The following is a 19,159-nucleotide window of genomic DNA, read 5'->3' on the forward strand; positions in this document are numbered from 1 at the left end:
TTTTGAACGGTCCAAATCCCCACCCTCACAGATGTTTGCCCAGGCTCCATGCTCCCTGCAAGATTCCTTGCAGACATTTGGATGGCCACAGCCCAAAGCAAAGGAGATGCCGTCGTTCCCTTCTCTGGCAAAGGCCCGAGTTAAACGCAGGGTGCAGCTGCATGGACTGGCTGGGAGAGGGGGAAAAAGGGAATGCAATGCAAGTCTCTGGAAATCAACTCTGCTCCCGGTGGAATGATGATCCGAGGCTTAGCTTACTTTCCTGCTGACTCAGCCCAGACACATGCCCTGCTGCTGGGGGGCAGCACAGTGTCTTGGAGGAGCTTTCCACTGGGCTCTTCACACTTGGCATGCTGAGGGGGGCATTTGAAACTTTCAGCAATTGCTGAATGGCTCGGCTCTACCCTGCAATTCTAGTGCTGCAAATCTGCAGTAGTTCGCCAGAAGAAATGGATCCTCCATTTGAAAGCATCTCTTTGGCCCCAGTTTCTAGGTGCTGCGCTGACCGAGAGACGGGACTCTAAAGGAGGGCAGCTAAAAGTAGCTTAAGCAGGAAGCTTTGGCTAAAGGAAATGCAAGGCCGAGCAAAAAGAAGTCCGAGGTTGATTGGAAGTGCAAGCAGAAAAGAGGTTGAAGTGGTTTCTTGAAGTGCTTGAAGTCACTGAAGTCATCTCTTGATTTCAAGGTTCAGATGATGTCCCATTGCAGCCCCAAGCAGTGAGAGCCCTAAGTAGTGAGAACCCCAAGCAACAAATTTCCCATCCCTTACAGAATCATTTGTGTTCCAAAACCACATGGTTTTAAACACATTGATACTTTGAAAGCTTGTGCCTTGATAGAGAACATGCTGTTCTTTGCCCAGCTCTTCCCTTCTCATCAACGGGTGCCTATGCCATGGGCTGTAGCTCTGCAAGGCCAGGACAGAAGCTCAAGTGTGCTCTCTGTTGCGTCCCCCATTTGTTTTCCCATACCCAGGCAGCTCACATCAAGCAGCTGTAGGGCTGAAGGGCTGTAGGGCTGAGGGAAGGAAGAAGGACACCTCAGCACGGAAAAGCATGTGCAGGGCCCCAGACCCCCTTGAGTAGAGCGCTTTGGTGCCCCAGAGGTTTACAGGAGGGAAGCCTTAGGAAGCCTTAGTGCCATTTCAGCCCTCCTTTCCTCTCCCATGCCAAGTGATGGCCTGGAGCGGGGGACAAGCAGGGACTGCTCCCTCCTGCTGCCCCGCCATCAGCTGCAGCTGGCCCTGGGGGACACCAGGTCACGGGGGACAACATCTCTACAGGGCAGGTGGGCTGGGCTGGGGCAGGGCCCCAGTGTGAGGGGGAGAGCCTTGGGCCGCTGGCAAGCAGCACAAAGCCACGAAGGCCACAGCTCGGCCGGAGCGCACAGCTCCGAAGGCACCGTCTGCCTTAGGTGCGGTGTGGCAAGGAAAGGAAGCTGGCAGAGCTCTGGAGGGTTTTGGGTTTTTATTGCCAGTCTTGCTGAAATCCAGGGCAGAAACAGAGCCTCTTCTGGCTACTTCATCATCTTCACCTTCATCATTCTCTCCTCTGGGTGGCCTGTTCAGGCTGACAGCTCGTAGCACGTGCATGCTCCGCTTCTACTGAGTCCCAGCTTTTGCTTTGATAGCTTCATTCTCACTATGACAATTCTCTCTTTTCTCCTAAAAGGCTACTCCTGAGCTTCCCTACAACAACAAAACTCTACTCTTATCTAAACATTATTGAAGCTTGCTATGCTCTAGCGTCCTCACTAAAAGCAGCTAAGGTAAGAAACGGACAAAACCTTAGCTGAGCGTGGCTCAGCTCCTCATAAAGAGCAGCGGATGGCTGACTCTCTGCCTAAACACCATCCATCCCTAGCTGCCAGCCAATAGAGGTTGTGGTGGGCGCAAGGGGACGCCAGCGGCCAATGAGAGATGTGCACCTTGGGGGCGGAGCCAAAGCCGAGGAGGCGGGTAGGGCGTGGAAAGGGGCAGAGTCACATGGGGCGAGTCAAGGGGAAGGGGGCGTGGTGAGCGTTGTCTCCACACGTGTTGTGTCCCCCGCAGGGCTGTGACTGGAGGGGACACTCGGTGACCCCTGATGGCCCTCATGTGTCACCTGCAGGGCAGTAAACTTACGCTCTAACACCACCCTGAAAACCAGGCCAAGGTGCTGAGAGACACATCCAGTCATAAGAAACTCAGGCGGAAATCTTGGTCGAGTTACTTTTCCTTCGAGGCGCTTGTGAAGGGTCTGCTCTGTTTACCAGCTGAAAACTCTGATTTCTGTCTTAAACTTAACCCAAATCAGTTCATTGCCACTTGTGCGTATGGACACTTGATTTCTTTGCACTTTTTACATTGAATCCCTGGTGTTTATTCCCTCTGTGTTTCCAGCCTGCCTCACTATCCCCTACAAGGAGGGATAACATGATTTTGGGGATCCGAAGGCAGAGGGGTGAGGTGTTGATGGCCTGGCGGTCCTGATGAGCCCACCCCACTCACAAGGGGTGTCATTACCATGGGGATCCCATGGAGAGGGGGTGTAATCACTACAGGAGGGACTCAGAATTTGGGGAGGTGTCGTAGTTTTAAACTAAGAAAATTACTTATTTCTTGCTGTGAGATATGGATTAGAAGAAGAGCAAAACAGGCATAAAACTTAAAAGGAAAAAAAAAAAATAATTTATTGACAAACTACAATAATAAGAACACCACAATGAACTTCCAGAAAAACCTTTTCATCTTCTATCTACCCACTATTTTTTTGTTCACATGATAACAGAGACAAAAACTTTGGAACTTTGATGGTTAAAACAGTCCCAATTCTTGCTACAGTCTTTTCACCAGTCTCTGGAGAGAAACAGAAGTTTCTTCCTGTTAATTTATGGAGTTTCTCACAAGAAAACTATTTTTGTTATAGTTTTCCATTGCCCTAATGTCAGCTGCCCAGAGCTGCTATTATTAGAGCCCACTCCTCCCATTTTCACCTCACTCTGAAGTGTGTATGAGCCATGAGTCTAGAGATAGCATTTTTAAGGATAAGTTATTCAAAGGCAAAAAAAGTCTTCTTCATCTGTTTCTGTGAGCTTCACGAAAAAACAGTTTTCTCATTGCCTCTCAAGGCTTCAAATCTCCCAGCACTTCACTATACCATAATTACTCTACTTTTTACTCAAAATTTACACTTTGAACACTTTATTCCTCCCTAGATACTGTATCATGAATTAAAGGAGTTCTTTTCAGGACTTCATTGTCCATCTCCATAGTTTTAACAGAGAGATATTTCAGCTTAATTAAAGCATCTGCTTAATTCTCTACCTCTTCTGAAGCTTCTTTTCTTTCCTGTCACTGGTAGTTTATAAAGTCTCTTTTCATGTTGATCTCTCTCTCTCTCTCTCTCTGGATAAAAAGATTAATCCGCAAGTCTCATCTGAGTAATAAAAGAGTTAAAATCTTGCCCAGGCTTTTGTAGATGGTTTGGGGATCTCTGCCGAACAGGAGCTGGAGCCGTCTGCGATGGAAGGTTCTTCATAGCTGCTCTGAAGAGTGTGGTCGCTGTCTCTGCATGCTGCAGGTCCAGAGCCTCTCTCCTTCTTCACTCGGCAGTTTCTAGTGAATTTAGTTACAGCAAAACCTGCAGCCGAGCCAGAGATGGGCCCAGCCCGGGCTTGGGGAAAGCCTTCCCCAGGCCCTCCCCATCTCCCGGCCGGGAGACAGAGCAGGCCCGGCTCCCGTCCCCGCCCAACCGCATGGCCTGGGCAGGGAACGGGAGGCCTGGAGCTCTGCCACCCTTCACAGCCAGGAAAACAAAGAGAACCAAGAGAGTTCTGGTTTTACACTTTAAGGTAGGGTTCACAAGTTGATCTCACTTTTCAATGGCCTAAACTGCTGTCAGTTCTCAGCAATGACCGATAATTGGTCAGGAGCAAAGACTCCAGGCAGTTCCCAGCAACTCCAACTTCCTTAAAGGTAAAGTAACTCCATGACAGGAGGTTAATGCTCCCGAGTGTCCTGATGTCCTGTGTCCCCCGTGGCCTGACCCCCAAACCGGGGGTTGCCATAGTTCTGGGAGTCCTACTGAGCTCAAGCTCCCCTCAGGAATCAAGTGTCCCAAACCTGTGGGTGCTGCAAAGTTCAGGAGACAAATAGGAAAAGACAGGATCCTGGTTGTGGGGGTCCCACAGCCACCCCAAGTGTCCCAGAGGTCCTGCCAGGCCCAGCATGCCCAGGACAGAGGGTCCCATGGGGGTCCCAGAGCCATTCTTCTGCTACCCCAGCAGGCAGGAACAGCAGCCAGGGGGTCAACATTTGCCCTTGCTTCCACCCATTTGTTCTTGGGGAAGCCACCACACCCCACAGGGAAGCCATCGCCCGCAGCCCTGTGTAAGAGACGGTCCGAAGATTCTCCCATTTGTCTCACGACTGCCGCAAGGAAAGACCCTGAATATCACCAGGGACTCGGTACAGGGGCTCTGGCCTGCTTGAGGTGGATGTTTGCCAAGTGATTGTTTGCAGGTGTGCTGGCTGTGCTGACTTGGTACACTGACCTCATTCCTGCTGGCGTTACTTACTTCTTGCTGTGAGATATGGATTAGAACAAGAGCAAAACAGGCTCAAAACTTAAAAGGAATAAAGGAAGTTTATTAACAAAACTACAAGAATAAGAACACCAGAATAAACCTCCAGAAAACCCTTTTATCCCCCACTACCCACCATTCCCTTGTTCACATGACAACATAGAGACAAACAACTTTGGAACTTTGGTGTTTAAAACAGTCCCAATTCCTGCTAGAGTCTTTTCATCAGCCTTTGTAGAAAAACAGAAGTCTTCTTCTGCTAATCTGTGGAGTTTCTCACAAGAAAACTATTTTTCTGTTATAGTTTTCCATTTTTTCTGATGCCAGCTGCACGGAAATCCTGCCACCAGTTCACTCTTCCCATTTCACATCACTCTGAGGTGTGTATGGGTCAGTGAGTCTAGGGATGTCATTTTTTAAGGATGAGTTATTCAAAGGCAAAAGTTCTCTTCATCTGTCTCGGTGAGCTTCTCTGGAAAACAGTTTTCTCATTGCCCTCAAGGCCTCAAATCTTCACTTCACTCTGTTCCAGCACCTCACTGTATTACAATTACTCTCCCTTTTGCTCAAAATCCACACTTTGAACACTCCATTCCTCCCAATATAGTCTTTCATGAATAAAAGGAGTCTTTTCAAAACACAATTGTCCATCTCCATAACTTTAACAGAAAAATATTTCAGCTTACAAAGCATCTCCTTATTCTCTCTTCCCCATCTAAAACTTAACTCTTTTCTTCATTGTCTTCTTCATGTTGATTCTCTCTCTCTCTCTCTCTTGAAAAAAGGAGTAATCTGTACGTTTTATCCAGGTAGTAAAAGAATTAAAGTCTTGGAAAAGCTGCGAGTGTTCATGGTGTGAGGTTTCAGTTCAGCAGCAGAAACTGAAAACTAAGCCAGGCTGGCCGGCTCTGTTTCTCCCCCCCCCGCCCTCTGCGGCCTTGTCCGGCCTGGACGGGGGGAGGAGGCCGAGACAGAGCCTCGTTACCTTGTCAGAAGCCAGAAACCCAAAGAGAACTAGAGAGCTCTGGCTTTAAATCTTCAGGTGGTGTTCAAAAGTTGATCTCACTTTTCAATGGCCAAAACTGCTGTCAATTCTTAGAAATGACTGATAATTGGTCAGGAGAAAAGACTTCCATCAGCCACCAGCAGCTTCAACTTCCATAGCTCCCAGAGCTATCTTAAAGGTAAAGTCACCCATGACAGTGATGAAACTTAAAAGATGACAGCCAAGGCAAATCAACAGATACACTGCTACTGTGTGAAGAGGAAAGAGACTTGCAGATTCACTTCAAAGCTGCACGGAAAGCTTCTCTACTTTTTTCAGTTGCTTCAAATTTTAAATGGCAAAATATTGGAATACTTCAACTTATTTTTATTAGTTCTAGAATAAAGACAATCAAAAGCATATGCTGCTTCCATGAAGTGAAGCAGAAGAAGCCATTAGACTAAGCCAAATTGTGTTTAGAAGGCGGAGACAGCCTTAGAGGTAAGAGGAGTGGAGAGGTGTGGCAATTGGGCATGTGGGCACCACTCAAGGAGCATCCAGTCCATAAGCAGCCCCTGGCTGTGGGTGTCTGAGCACACAGAGTCCAAATGGAGTGAGAGCTTGGTGGGGAAAGTGCTGGGGGGTGAGCTGTGGGTAGTGGGGACCTGTTTGATGAGCTCCTCTGTCCAACTGGTCGCTGATAGTTGTGACACGTTGTGTGCTATCCAACAGGCGGCAACAGCAGCTGGGCCAAGGTGTGGAAAGAGGCCAAGCATGCAGCAGAGTGGGAACCATGCTGTAGGCCTTGGCGGCAGCCCACACCTGTAGGGCATGAGGTTGGCCCAGAGGGTCCCTGGAGTGTGTGTGGGGTGAAAAGGGAGGAAATGAGGAGCAGGGAGGAAGGGCCAGATGTCACTAGGAGAATGCCATTATATGCCACTGGTGACATATTGAGAAGAGAGTGGGAACAAAATCGTAATTCGTGCAGATCACCCTCACATCTTCAGAACCAGAGGCCACCAAGAAGGACTGCACATCTGCCTCCTGGTGTTGTCCTGAATGTGACTTCATTACCTGATGTACATTACCTGGGAGTGTCTCTCACCAGCCCATGGGCATTCCCCAGTTCAGGTTCGCAAACCTGTTCACCTCAGCCTATTCTTTGGGCCTCTGACAGGGACTGTCCAGCTCAGCTACTACACCATGGAAGGGAAGGGAGCCACCCAACACTCTGCATATTTGAGAGTTTTCTTGCCAGGCCGGTTGAAATAAATGTATGAAACAAAGTATCCTCTAATTCTACATCTTCATCATTCTGTACTCCAAGTGACCTCTTCATCCTCACTGCTTGTGACACAGGTATGACCCAGTTCCATGGCATAACAGCTTTTCCTCTCACAGCTTATATACAACTAGGAAAATACATCCATTTCCAGAAAAGAAAGCTCAGAGATACCTCTGTTAATAACAATTTATTCCAAGGAAAACAATCTTCCACTATCTCCATTTTCTAAAATCTATAGCTCTAAGAAGTTGCTCCCTATTTTCCCTAAATTATAAACTAAGCATTTGAGAAAAAAAAAAACGAAAAACGGAGGTATGAACTAAAAACAGCTAAATGGACAAATTCCATGCAACAAAAACTTCCAAACAAATGAACACCTCCTTAAAAAACTGAATGGATGGCTGACTCTCTGTCCAAACACCATCCATCCCCTTTGAACTCCTTGTGGCTGGCGCGGCACAAAGGCTTCCTCAGGCGCAAGCCTCTCCTCTCCGGTCTTCCTGCGCTTGCTTGGCTGAGAGGATCAGAGCAGCCAGGCTGGAGGCAGGCTGGCCTGAGGTCACAAACGGATGCTGCCCAGAGAGAAAACAAACAGGAAAGGGAGCCTTACTTTCCAAGATGACAGATTTCTCTTCAGCCTCTGGCACTCGAGCACCATTCCTGGGCTAGCAGCAAGACACAGCAAGAGGAGCCAGAGCAGCCTCTGCCCCTGCGCCTTCCTGCGCCGCTCACCTGGCTCAGCCAGGCCCACGTGGCCCACAGTCCCCTTCATCCCTTCCTGCGGCTGTCCTCAGCTCCCAGGGCTTCTTGCCGCTTCCCTTTTGCTTACCTGCAGGAGCTCCTGGGCAGACCAGCGCCTGTCTTGGTCCGCCTGCAGGCAGCAGCGCAGAAAGTCGCGCAGGAGAGCCGAGTGGTGCCTGGGCTTTTGCAGTTTTGGGGGCCCGTTCCTTTCGATCAGTTCAAAAACCTACGAGAAAGGCAAGGGGACAAAGCTCAAGCTGCTCCTTTCCTACGCACAACAGCTCTCTCCACACACAGCCCCCTTGGGAAGCTGCAGCTTACCCTGAACTTGGGCTCCCTCTGGTAAGGAGCTTCCCCTTCCACCATCTCCAGCCCCGTGATGCCCAGGGACCAGATGTCCACTTTGGGGCCGTAGGCTTCTCCTCTCACCACTTCTGGTGCCATCCAGCTGGGAGTGCCGACGCTGGAGTGGCAGCTGCTGCACTCAGGGCTGAGCCGAGCACAGAGACCAAAGTCAGCTGAGGAGAAAGACAAAGCCTGTCAAAGACAGCGACCGCTGGCAAACCAGCCACAAGCATTGCCCATTCCAAGCCTGACAAGGCCATGCTCGATCTTTTTCCGGGCTGGAAAAGCTGCGGTGCTCTGCTTCCGCACGTCTGCAGCCCGGGAAATGAGAAACTTCACTTGAGAACTGCCCTCAGCATGCCCCTGCTGGCCAAGCAGCGCTTCTGGGTGACTGGCAGTCACCCCAAAAGCAGCCCCACAGCACATGCTGGCTACGCTGCGCCTGACCGGCCATACCCACCCAATTTGACCGATCCGTCGGTGCCCATAAGAACGTTGCTGCTCTTGATGTCTCTGTGGATGACTCGGCGGGAATGAAGGAAATGCAGACCTTGCAGGCACTGAGAGAGAAAGGAGGGAGGCAAAGGGAAAAAGTTCAGGCCACCCGATTTCATGCCACAAGAAAGGAAAGGGCTGGAGGAGATTGACAGCTTTCTCAGGGAATTTGTGAGCACAGCATCATGCTGTCAGCAAGAGGAAGAGTTTGCTGCTTCAGCACTCTTACAAGTGTTTTCTGTCTTCTGAAGCAAAGGCATCTGAGCTTCCAAGAGCCCCTCCTGCCTTTGGTAGGAAGCACGGGACTTTTGGCTGTATCTTTGACTGGACCAGTGGCATGGCAAAGATTTTATTGGCAGAGCTGCGGCAGCAGAGGAGGAAGCAGCACGATAGACCTGTTGCAGAATCCAGTGCCATCGGGGCTGCAGTGCTATCCTTTGAAGCTCAGCACATCCCTTCTAATCCCTTTAGAAATTCAGCCAGCAGCACGCTGCCTTGGAGCAGCAAGGGGCTCAGGAGAGACAGACACGCTCCAGGCAAACGCAGAGAGGCAGAGGTGCCAAGAGGAAACAAGTGAAAGCAAGCGAGTGAGCGAGCACGAGTGTCAGAGGACAGACGCCACATAAGAGAGTGAGAAGAGAGCCTGGACAAGTGCGGGGACAACGGCAGGCAGTTCCCTTCAGATGCTCGCTCTTCTCCTGGTGTCGTGACAGCAGCACCAAAACAAAGGTGTGAGCAAGAAACGTCTGCTCTTCTTCCCCACCGGCTGACAAGGACCATCCTGTGCAGGCCAGGGCCGGCACAGGCGCCATCCCTCACCTCCCGACAGACAGCGCCTATCTGTCCTTCCTCCAGGTACACTGCCCTGAGCACATCGAACAGCGTGCCGCCGTCCATGAACTCCATCGCCAGCCAGAGTTCCTCGTTGACCAGGTAGCTGCAAGAAGAAAAAGCACGGCATGGAGAGAGAGCAACGGGCACAGCTCAGTCACCCGAGGGCCTGAGCCAGGCTTTTGCCACTGCTCTCCAAGCTACATGTGCCAGAAGAGATTCTTGCACACCAAGGGCAACCTTCTCCCATGTGCTGGACACGACTAGAGAAAGCACAAGCAGCTCTGCTTTGTGCCCCTGACCAAAGGGCTTGCTCATTTCTGCCTTGCACTATCTGAAGGAACGCTGACATGCCAACAGCCCAACCTGTCTAAGTAGATGACAATATTGGGATTCCTGTTGTCCCTCATGGCCACGATTTCATTGACAGCCAGCTCCTCGCAATCCTCCTCTTCCAACATCATTTTCTTGATGGCCACCTAAAAGGACATAGAGGACAGCTCACTTGACCAGTTGCTCCTTGCAGCAGATCACAAGGAACACGGAGTGAGTGCTTGTGCAACGACGCAGCCAAGCTCTGCCAAACTGCTTTGTTTCTAGACAGCAGAGCTTAAGACAAGCACCAAAGCCCGTCCCAAATGCAGCATTCTGCACACTGAGCCCAGTCTGTGCTTCTGATGAGCAGCCTCTGCTGCAGAGACGGAGCGGCCGGCCAAGGCTCCAGCCACGGTTGCCAGCAGCGGGGGAAGCACTCCGGAGCTGCACAATCCGCCGGGGCTGCTGACCCTTTACCTGTTTGCCTGTGCTGGCGTCCAGGGCTCTATAAACAGCTCCAAAGCCCCTAGAAAGAAAAGGGCAGCAGAAAAAGCCCTTTAGTCCCTGGCATTGAAAGCCAGTCTAGGCAGGGGATCTCCCCACGCTGCCTGCTGCACTCTTTCCAAAGAGCCTGGCTGCAGTGTCTCTTCAGCCAAGAGCACATCAGCCCAGCCGCCCTGGGACCTTCAGGGTGTCCAAGAGAACACTCGGGTCTAACATGAAGACCAAGAGCTGCTGCAAATCTCCAAGGCACACACGCACTTGCTTCCAAAGCAAACGCACAAGAAAGTGGGGCTCTTAAGGCTGTGTGTCTGTGTGTGTGTGTGCGTGTATAAAGTGGACAAGACAGACTTTGGAAACACTGTCTTTGAGAACTATTATCTGGCAGCTCTTGTTTGGCAAGGTGCTCTGCTGGCCCATCAAGCTTGCAGGGCCAGCAGATCCTCCAGCTCCTGCTCCTTGCCACAAGCAAGACACTGCCAGCACCAAGTTGTCTTGGATGATGCCATCTGCTTGCTCTTGACTCGGCAGTCGTGAGAGGTGGCAGGAGGAAAAGCCAGCGCTGGACCGTGTTTGGACTTGGCGCTGGATATGGCAGCAGTGAAAGCCCTGGCCCACGCTGTTGTACAAGGAGCAGACCTTGTCACGCTTACCCTCGTCCAAGTTCTTCAAGGGCCGTGTATTTGCTCCTTGGCTCACCCGGGCTCACAACGCTCCCTGAAAGACAGAAGCAGTGCAAGGCGCACTGCAGAGACGCCGCTTCCCAGACCATCCAAAATGCAGCCCCCACTGCCAGTCGGCAGCTTGAGAGCTCCCTGGGGCCGAGCCACTGGCTAAGTGCCAGCCTTGTGCTCAAGCAGAAACAATCGCTGCCTGTGTCTTTGCCGCAGAAGGCAGCTCAGGCAGAGGCAAGCCAATCCCATCTGCCTGAAAGAACAGCAGCATTCTACTCTAACCCGCCAGAAATGCAGCAGACGTACTCAGTCTCATCAGCCTCTGCTCCTCTCTCGTCTCGGCCGGCTGGGCGGGGCTGCCGGACCCAGTGCCGGCAGCTGCGGGAGCCTTTTGGGGCCGTGGAGGGACAGCAGCTGGGGGCTTGATGTGCTCTTGCTCCTCTTCAGCCTCTTCCTCCACAAGAGAGGGAGCCAGAGGAGGTGCCGACCCTGCCCTTGAGCCCTGCAGACAGACAGCAGTGAGACACACTGGCAGCAGCCAATCCTTCAGGAGCTGCTTGCTCTTCAGCTGCCCAAGCACCTGGACTAAGGGGAAATCCTAGACTTTGATACAAATGGCATTCTGAGCCATCCAAAGCCTATGGAGATGGCTGAATTGGGTGCTCCTCCATCTTGCCATGCATTTCATCTTGCACCCCGGCTACAATCAGCAAGACACCTTTTGGGCTGCCACACTTGGCTTTCCTCTCTTGGAAGGCTCTTAAAGGGAAAACTAGGAAAGAGCCAGTGCTGCCTTTGCTCCCGCTGATGCCAACAGGCAGCTGGGCTTTCCTTCAGCCTCCCCGCCTGCCGCTCTCCACTCCAGTGCAACAGGCCAAGCTCACAGCTTGCTGCACAATTCTTACACGCCAGCAAGGTCAGAGGCTCCTTTGCCACTCACTCACCAAAGGACACGCTTGTCTCCATCCACGGGTGAAGTGACCTGCAGCCAGCAAGGGGAAAGGAAGCAGAGGCCCTCAGAGAAGCGCCTGTGCTGGCGACTCCCACCAGACAAGTCAGTCCCAACAGAGAGCATTTCCCTTCCCCAACATCCCTCCCATCTGAGGGGACCAAGAGCTCTGTCCCACAGCAAGCAAGCAAGCAAGCAAGCAAGCGAAGGACAAGGACACCGTACTATGCTCTGTCTACATTTGGATGTCTTTTGTCAGGGGAGAAATAGAAAGAGAGGCATGGAAATGCCAGTTGTTCATTAACAGCCAGAGCTTCTGTTCTGCCCAGAAGCACAAGCAGCTTTTCACATCAGTTGCATGCAGGGATTCCCATGCATTGGCTGAAGACACTAGCTCAGCCAAGCGGCCCCAAAGGGCCCCTCAGCTGTGGCAGCCCTCTGCTCGAGCAGCCCGGGAACAGCTCCCGGCTTCAGCAGCAAAGCCTAACTGGCTTTGGAGTTTGCGCTTGGTGGCCAAGGCAATCGCTCTCTTTGGCACACCAGAAAGGCTCAAGCCACACAGCCAAGGCTTCTCACGGCAGGAGCTGGAGCAAACGACGATTTCCCTCAGCCCTGGAGAGAATCCCGGAGTTTTTACAGGTCCTACTGAGCATCTCTCCTTCGAGTCTGCAATTTGCAGCTTGAAGCAGCAAGCTGAGGAAATGATAGACTGCGCTGCCACGCGCTCTCCCGTGGAGAGAGCACGGCCGCAGCAGGTTCCAATGCAAATACTCTCCACCCTGCAGCGAGTACAGACACCCCCTTTGCAGCTGATGCCCCTGGCAGGAGCTTTAGCAAAGGAAAGCTGGCATCTTCATGGCAATTTTGTTGCCAGCTATACTGGCTCCCTCCATGGGCATAATGAGCAGAGTGAAGCACAAGGCAAGGAGATGTTCCCCCCAGGAGTGAGCTTTCCTTACCTGTCAGGTGAGCCAGGAAGTAGCCAGAATATGCCACGGAGAAAACACTGCAAACCACGGCACAGACTTGCTCGATCATTTTAGCAGTGCTGTGCGGGTTTGCACAATGCGCAATGGCACCCAAGGGAAATAGCAAGACTCCTCTCGGGGTGCAGCCCGTCTGCTGAGAACTCCTTGCTCACAAGGGTCCTCCTGCAGCGAGCCAGCGAGCGCAAGAGCTGCCCTGGAACAACGGGGCCTTGCGCGCACCGGGACAACGCCGCGCTGACGGCACTGTGACGTGGCAGCGCTCCCTTGACCTCACAATAGCAGCAGCTCTGGCTTTGCTGCCGTCGTTGTGCCCAGCAACCCAATCTTGTGTCCAGCCGAGGCAAAAGAGGAGCCTGGGAAATTGCCCTCAGTCATAAAGCAGCCAAAGAAATCCTTACAGGGCGTGCTGCAGTGCTCCAGGCTTGCTGGGGCAGCTCAGCAAATGCAGCCATCCTGCAGCTCCCTAGCCCAAGGAGAGGCCTGGGAAGGAAGAAGGATGTCAAGAAAGCAAAGCAAACCCCACTTCTGGGCCCCAAGGCTATGACGAAGAGCAAGTGTGCTTCTTCCGGCTGGCCTCTTAGTTGCTTCTCAAAAGCCGAACTTTTGCTCTGAGAATTAAACCCTCTGATCTTGTTTTCATAGTTTTTACCCACTTTCTGAGGATATTATCTATAAACATAGATGTTCATCCATTCCATTAAAGGTATGCCTTGTAATAGATATTTCTCACGACCAGTGTGGTTGGGAAGGCAGTAACCTACCTATCCAAGCCCTGGTCGTTGTCGAGGATCACTAAATACTGAAACAACGGAATAAATCTCTCTCTTTTTCTATCACACATTGAGCTGTGTTTGTGGGAATCATTCTGTGTCCAACAGCGACACCGAACTTCTTCCATGACACGTGGGGGACAAAAGAAGCAAAGCAAATGAATTTCCAGCAGTATTGCAGTGCGCAGCTGCTTCTTGAGCATGTAGGTGCCTGCTGACCTTTGCTGTGACTGCGCTGGGAGCCCGAGCTCCCTTTGTGGCAGGGAGGTGTTGGCTTATCTCCTGACACCAAGCTCCTCTCCTCCCTCGTGCCATTTCTCTGGCAAATGAAGGGCAGAGAACACCCAGAGGAGCTGTCTGCTGATTCTCGGGCTGCCTCAGTTTTGTTGTGTTGGAGCTCGGGTAGCAGCCACCGCTCTGCAATGCCACGCAGATGTGGAGCCCAAAGAAGGCCCCTTTTGAACGGTCCAAATCCCCACCCTCACAGATGTTTGCCCAGGCTCCATGCTCCCTGCAAGATTCCTTGCAGACATTTGGATGGCCACAGCCCAAAGCAAAGGAGATGCCGTCGTTCCCTTCTCTGGCAAAGGCCCGAGTTAAACGCAGGGTGCAGCTGCATGGACTGGCTGGGAGAGGGGGAAAAAGGGAATGCAATGCAAGTCTCTGGAAATCAACTCTGTTCCCGGTGGAATGATGATACGAGGCTTAGCTTACTTTCCTGCTGACTCAGCCCAGACACATGCCCTGCTGCTGGGGGGCAGCACAGTGTCTTGGAGGAGCTTTCCACTGGGCTCTTCACACTTGGCATGCTGAGGGTGGCATTTGAAACTTTCAGCAATTGCTGAATGGCTCGGCTCTACCCTGCAATTCTAGTGCTGCAAATCTGCAGTAGTTCGCCAGAAGAAACGGATCCTCCATTTGAAAGCATCTCTTTGGCCCCAGTTTCTAGGTGCTGCACTGACCGAGAGACGGGACTCTAAAGGAGGGCAGCTAAAAGTAGCTTAAGCAGGAAGCTTTGGCTAAAGGAAATGCAAGGCCGAGCAAAAAGAAGTCCGAGGTTGATTGGAAGTGCAAGCAGAAAAGAGGTTGAAGTGGTTTCTTGAAGTGCTTGAAGTCACTGAAGTCATCTCTTGATTTCAAGGTTCAGATGATGTCCCATTGCAGCCCCAAGCAGTGAGAGCCCTAAGTAGTGAGAACCCCAAGCAACAAATTTCCCATCCCTTACAGAATCATTTGTGTTCCAAAACCACATGGTTTTAAACACATTGATACTTTGAAAGCTTGTGCCTTGATAGAGAACATGCTGTTCTTTGCCCAGCTCTTCCCTTCTCATCAACGGGTGCCTATGCCATGGGCTGTAGCTCTGCAAGGCCAGAACAGAAGCTCAAGTGTGCTCTCTGTTGCGTCCCCCATTTGTTTTCCCATACCCAGGCAGCTCACATCAAGCAGCTGTAGGGCTGAAGGGCTGTAGGGCTGAGGGAAGGAAGAAGGACACCTCAGCACGGAAAAGCATGTGCAGGGCCCCAGACCCCCTTGAGTAGAGCGCTTTGGTGCCCCAGAGGTTTACAGGAGGGAAGCCTTAGGAAGCCTTAGTGCCATTGCAGCCCTCCTTTCCTCTCCCATGCCAAGCGATGGCCTGGAGCTGGGGACAAGCAGGGACTGCTCCCTCCTGCTGCCCCGCCATCAGCTGCAGCTGGCCCTGGGGGACACCAGGTCACGGGGGACAACATCTCTACAGGGCAGGTGGGCTGGGCTGGGGCAGGGCCCCAGTGTGAGGGGGAGAGCCTTGGGCCGCTGGCAAGCAGCGCAGAGCCACGAAGGCCACAGCTCGGCCGGAACGCACAGCTCCGAAGGCACTCTCTGCCTTAGGTGCGGTGTGGCAAGGAAAGGAAGCTGGCAGAGCTCTGGAGGCTTTTGGGTTTTTATTGCCAGTCTTGCTGAAATCCAGGGCAGAAACAGAGCCTCTTCTGGCTACTTCATCATCTTCACCTTCATCATTCTCTCCTCTGGGTGGCCTGTTCAGGCTGACAGCTCGTAGCACGTGCATGCTCCGCTTCTACTGAGTCCCAGCTTTTGCTTTGATAGCTTCATTCTTACTATGACAATTCTCTCTTTTCTCCTAAAAGGCTACTCCTGAGCTTCCCTACAACAACAAAACTCTACTCTTATCTAAACATTATTGAAGCTTGCTATGCTCTAGCGTCCTCACTAAAAGCAGCTAAGGTAAGAAAAGGACAAAACCTTAGCTGAGCGTGGCTCAGCTCCTCATAAAGAGCAGCGGATGGCTGACTCTCTGCCTAAACACCATCCATCCCTAGCTGCCAGCCAATAGAGGTTGTGGTGGGCGCAAGGGGACGCCAGCGGCCAATGAGAGATGTGCACCTTGGGGGCGGAGCCAAAGCCGAGGAGGCGGGTAGGGCGTGGAAAGGGGCAGAGTCACATGGGGCGAGTCAAGGGGAAGGGGGCGTGGTGAGCGTTGTCTCCACACGTGTTGTGTCCCCCGCAGGGCTGTGACTGGAGGGGACACTCGGTGACCCCTGATGGCCCTCATGTGTCACCTGCAGGGCAGTAAACTTATGCTCTAACACCACCCTGAAAACCAGGCCAAGGTGCTGAGAGACACATCCAGTCATAAGAAACTCAGGCGGAAATCTTGGTCGAGTTACTTTTCCTTCGAGGCGCTTGTGAAGGGTCTGCTCTGTTTACCAGCTGAAAACTCTGATTTCTGTCTTAAACTTAACCCAAATCAGTTCATTGCCACTTGTGCGTATGGACACTTGATTTCTTTGCACTTTTTACATTGAATCCCTGGTGTTTATTCCCTCTGTGTTTCCAGCCTGCCTCACTATCCCCTACAAGGAGGGATAACATGATTTTGGGGATCCGAAGGCAGAGGGGTGAGGTGTTGATGGCCTGGCGGTCCTGATGAGCCCACCCCACTCACAAGGGGTGTCATTACCATGGGGATCCCATGGAGAGGGGGTGTAATCACTACAGGAGGGACTCAGAATTTGGGGAGGTGTCGTAGTTTTAAACTAAGAAAATTACTTATTTCTTGCTGTGAGATATGGATTAGAAGAAGAGCAAAACAGGCATAAAACTTAAAAGGAAAAAAAAAAAAAAAATTATTGACAAACTACAATAATAAGAACACCACAATGAACTTCCAGAAAAACCTTTTCATCTTCTATCTACCCACTATTTTTTTGTTCACATGATAACAGAGACAAAAACTTTGGAACTTTGATGGTTAAAACAGTCCCAATTCTTGCTACAGTCTTTTCACCAGTCTCTGGAGAGAAACAGAAGTTTCTTCCTGTTAATTTATGGAGTTTCTCACAAGAAAACTATTTTTGTTATAGTTTTCCATTGCCCTAATGTCAGCTGCCCAGAGCTGCTATTATTAGAGCCCACTCCTCCCATTTTCACATCACTCTGAAGTGTGTATGAGCCATGAGCCTAGGGATAGCATTTTTAAGGATAAGTTATTCAAAGGCAAAAAAAGTCTTCTTCATCTGTTTCTGTGAGCTTCACGAAAAAACAGTTTTCTCATTGCCTCTCAAGGCTTCAAATCTCTCAGCACTTCACTATACCATAATTACTCTACTTTTTACTCAAAATTTACACTTTGAACACTTTATTCCTCCCTAGATACTGTATCATGAATTAAAGGAGTTCTTTTCAGGACTTCATTGTCCATCTCCATAGTTTTAACAGAGAGATATTTCAGCTTAATTAAAGCATCTGCTTAATTCTCTACCTCTTCTGAAGCTTCTTTTCTTTCCTGTCACTGGTAGTTTATAAAGTCTCTTTTCATGTTGATCTCTCTCTCTCTCTCTCTCTGGATAAAAAGATTAATCCGCAAGTCTCATCTGAGTAATAAAAGAGTTAAAATCTTGCCCAGGCTTTTGTAGATGGTACGGTGATCTCTGCCGAACAGGAGCTGGAGCCGTCTGCGATGGAAGGTTCTTCATAGCTGCTCTGCAGAGTGTGGTGGCTGTCTCTGCTTGCTGCAGGTCCAGAGCCTCTCTCCTTCTTCACTGGGCAGTTTCTAGTGAATTTAGTTACAGCAAAACCTGCAGCCGAGCCAGAGATGGGCCCAGCCCGGGCTTGGGGAAAGCCTTCCCCAGGCCCTCCCCATCTCCCGGCCGGGAGACAGAGCAGGCCCGGCTCCCGTCCCCGCCCAACCGCATGGCCTGGGCAGGGAACGGGAGGCCTGGAGCTCTGCCACCCTTCACAGCCAGGAAAACAAAGAGAACCAAGAGAGTTCTGGTTTTACACTTTAAGGTAGGGTTCACAAGTTGATCTCACTTTTCAATGGCCTAAACTGCTGTCAGTTCTCAGCAATGACCGATAATTGGTCAGGAGCAAAGACTCCAGGCAGTTCCCAGCAACTCCAACTTCCTTAAAGGTAAAGTAACTCCATGACAGGAGGTTAATGCTCCCGAGTGTCCTGATGTCCTGTGTCCCCCGTGGCCTGACCCCCAAACCGGGGGTTGCCATAGTTCTGGGAGTCCTACTGAGCTCAAGCTCCCCTCAGGAATCAAGTGTCCCAAACCTGTGGGTGCTGCAAAGTTCAGGAGACAAATAGGAAAAGACAGGATCCTGGTTGTGGGGGTCCCACAGCCACCCCAAGTGTCCCAGAGGTCCTGCCAGGCCCAGCATGCCCAGGACAGAGGGTCCCATGGGGGTCCCAGAGCCATTCTTCTGCTACCCCAGCAGGCAGGAACAGCAGCCAGGGGGCCAACATTTGCCCTTGCTTCCACCCATTTGTTCTTGGGGAAGCCACCACACCCCACAGGGAAGCCATCGCCCGCAGCCCTGTGTAAGAGACGGTCCGAAGATTCTCCCATTTGTCTCACGACTGCCGCAAGGAAAGACCCTGAATATCACCAGGGACTCGGTACAGGGGCTCTGGCCTGCTTGAGGTGGATGTTTGCCAAGTGATTGTTTGCAGGTGTGCTGGCTGTGCTGACTTGGTACACTGACCTCGTTCCTGCTGGCGTTACTTACTTCTTGCTGTGAGATATGGATTAGAACAAGAGCAAAACAGGCTCAAAACTTAAAAGGAATAAAGGAAGTTTATTAACAAAACTACAAGAATAAGAACACCAGAATAAACCTCCAGAAAACCCTTTTATCCCCCACTACCCACCATTCCCTTGTTCACATGACAACATAGAGACAAACAACTTTGGAACTTTGGTGTTTAAAACAGTCCCAATTCCTGCTAGAGTCTTTTCATCAGCCTTTGTAGAAAAACAGAAGTCTTCTTCTGCTAATCTGTGGAGTTTCTCACAAGAAAACTATTTTTCTGTTATAGTTTTCCATTTTTTCTGATGCCAGCTGCACGGAAATCCTGCCACCAGTTCACTCTTCCCATTTCACATCACTCTGAGGTGTGTATGGGTCAGTGAGTCTAGGGATGTCATTTTTTAAGGATGAGTTATTCAAAGGCAAAAGTTCTCTTCATCTGTCTCGGTGAGCTTCTCTGGAAAACAGTTTTCTCATTGCCCTCAAGGCCTCAAATCTTCACTTCACTCTGTTCCAGCACCTCACTGTATTACAATTACTCTCCCTTTTGCTCAAAATCCACACTTTGAACACTCCATTCCTCCCAATATAGTCTGTCATGAATTAAAGGAGTCTTTTCAAAACACTATTGTCCATCTCCATAACTTTAACAGAAAAATATTTCAGCTTACAAAGCATCTCC

General features: G+C 50.9%; 1 protein-coding gene across 1 annotated transcript; it reads right to left on the reverse strand.

The window, feature by feature from the left end:
• Positions 1-7,001: 7,001 nt before the first annotated feature.
• On the reverse strand, positions 7,002-12,893 carry LOC111940929 (serine/threonine-protein kinase PAK 3-like). The gene is made up of 11 exons (XM_086868434.1): positions 12,644-12,893; positions 11,680-11,717; positions 11,042-11,237; positions 10,715-10,778; positions 10,038-10,086; positions 9,612-9,724; positions 9,234-9,351; positions 8,380-8,479; positions 7,896-8,092; positions 7,663-7,800; positions 7,002-7,405 (listed from the first exon to the last, which is right to left on the reverse strand). Exons 1-11 carry the CDS (start codon positions 12,720-12,722, stop codon positions 7,304-7,306), a joined length of 1,194 nt encoding a protein of 397 aa, XP_086724560.1. The 5' UTR covers positions 12,723-12,893; the 3' UTR covers positions 7,002-7,303.
• Between the last annotated feature and the right edge of the window lie 6,266 nt (positions 12,894-19,159).

The sequence above is a fragment of the Cyanistes caeruleus genome, chromosome Z, assembly GCF_971803275.1.
Source record: "Cyanistes caeruleus chromosome Z, bCyaCae1.hap1.1, whole genome shotgun sequence".
In the NCBI taxonomy this organism is placed as follows: Eukaryota; Metazoa; Chordata; class Aves; order Passeriformes; family Paridae; genus Cyanistes; species Cyanistes caeruleus.

Excerpts from the sequence above, each read along its gene's own strand:
- LOC111940929 (XM_086868434.1), bottom strand. The coding sequence starts at position 12,722 with ATGATCGAGCAAGTCTGTGCCGTGGTTTGCAGTGTTTTCTCCGTGGCA. Across the intron at positions 8,093-8,379 it reads CGACGGATCGGTCAAATTGG|CTGACTTTGGTCTCTGTGCT; the intron begins GTGGGTATGGCC and ends CTTTCTCCTCAG. Across the intron at positions 7,406-7,662 it reads CTGCCCAGGAGCTCCTGCAG|CATCCGTTTGTGACCTCAGG; the intron begins GTAAGCAAAAGG and ends CTCTCTGGGCAG.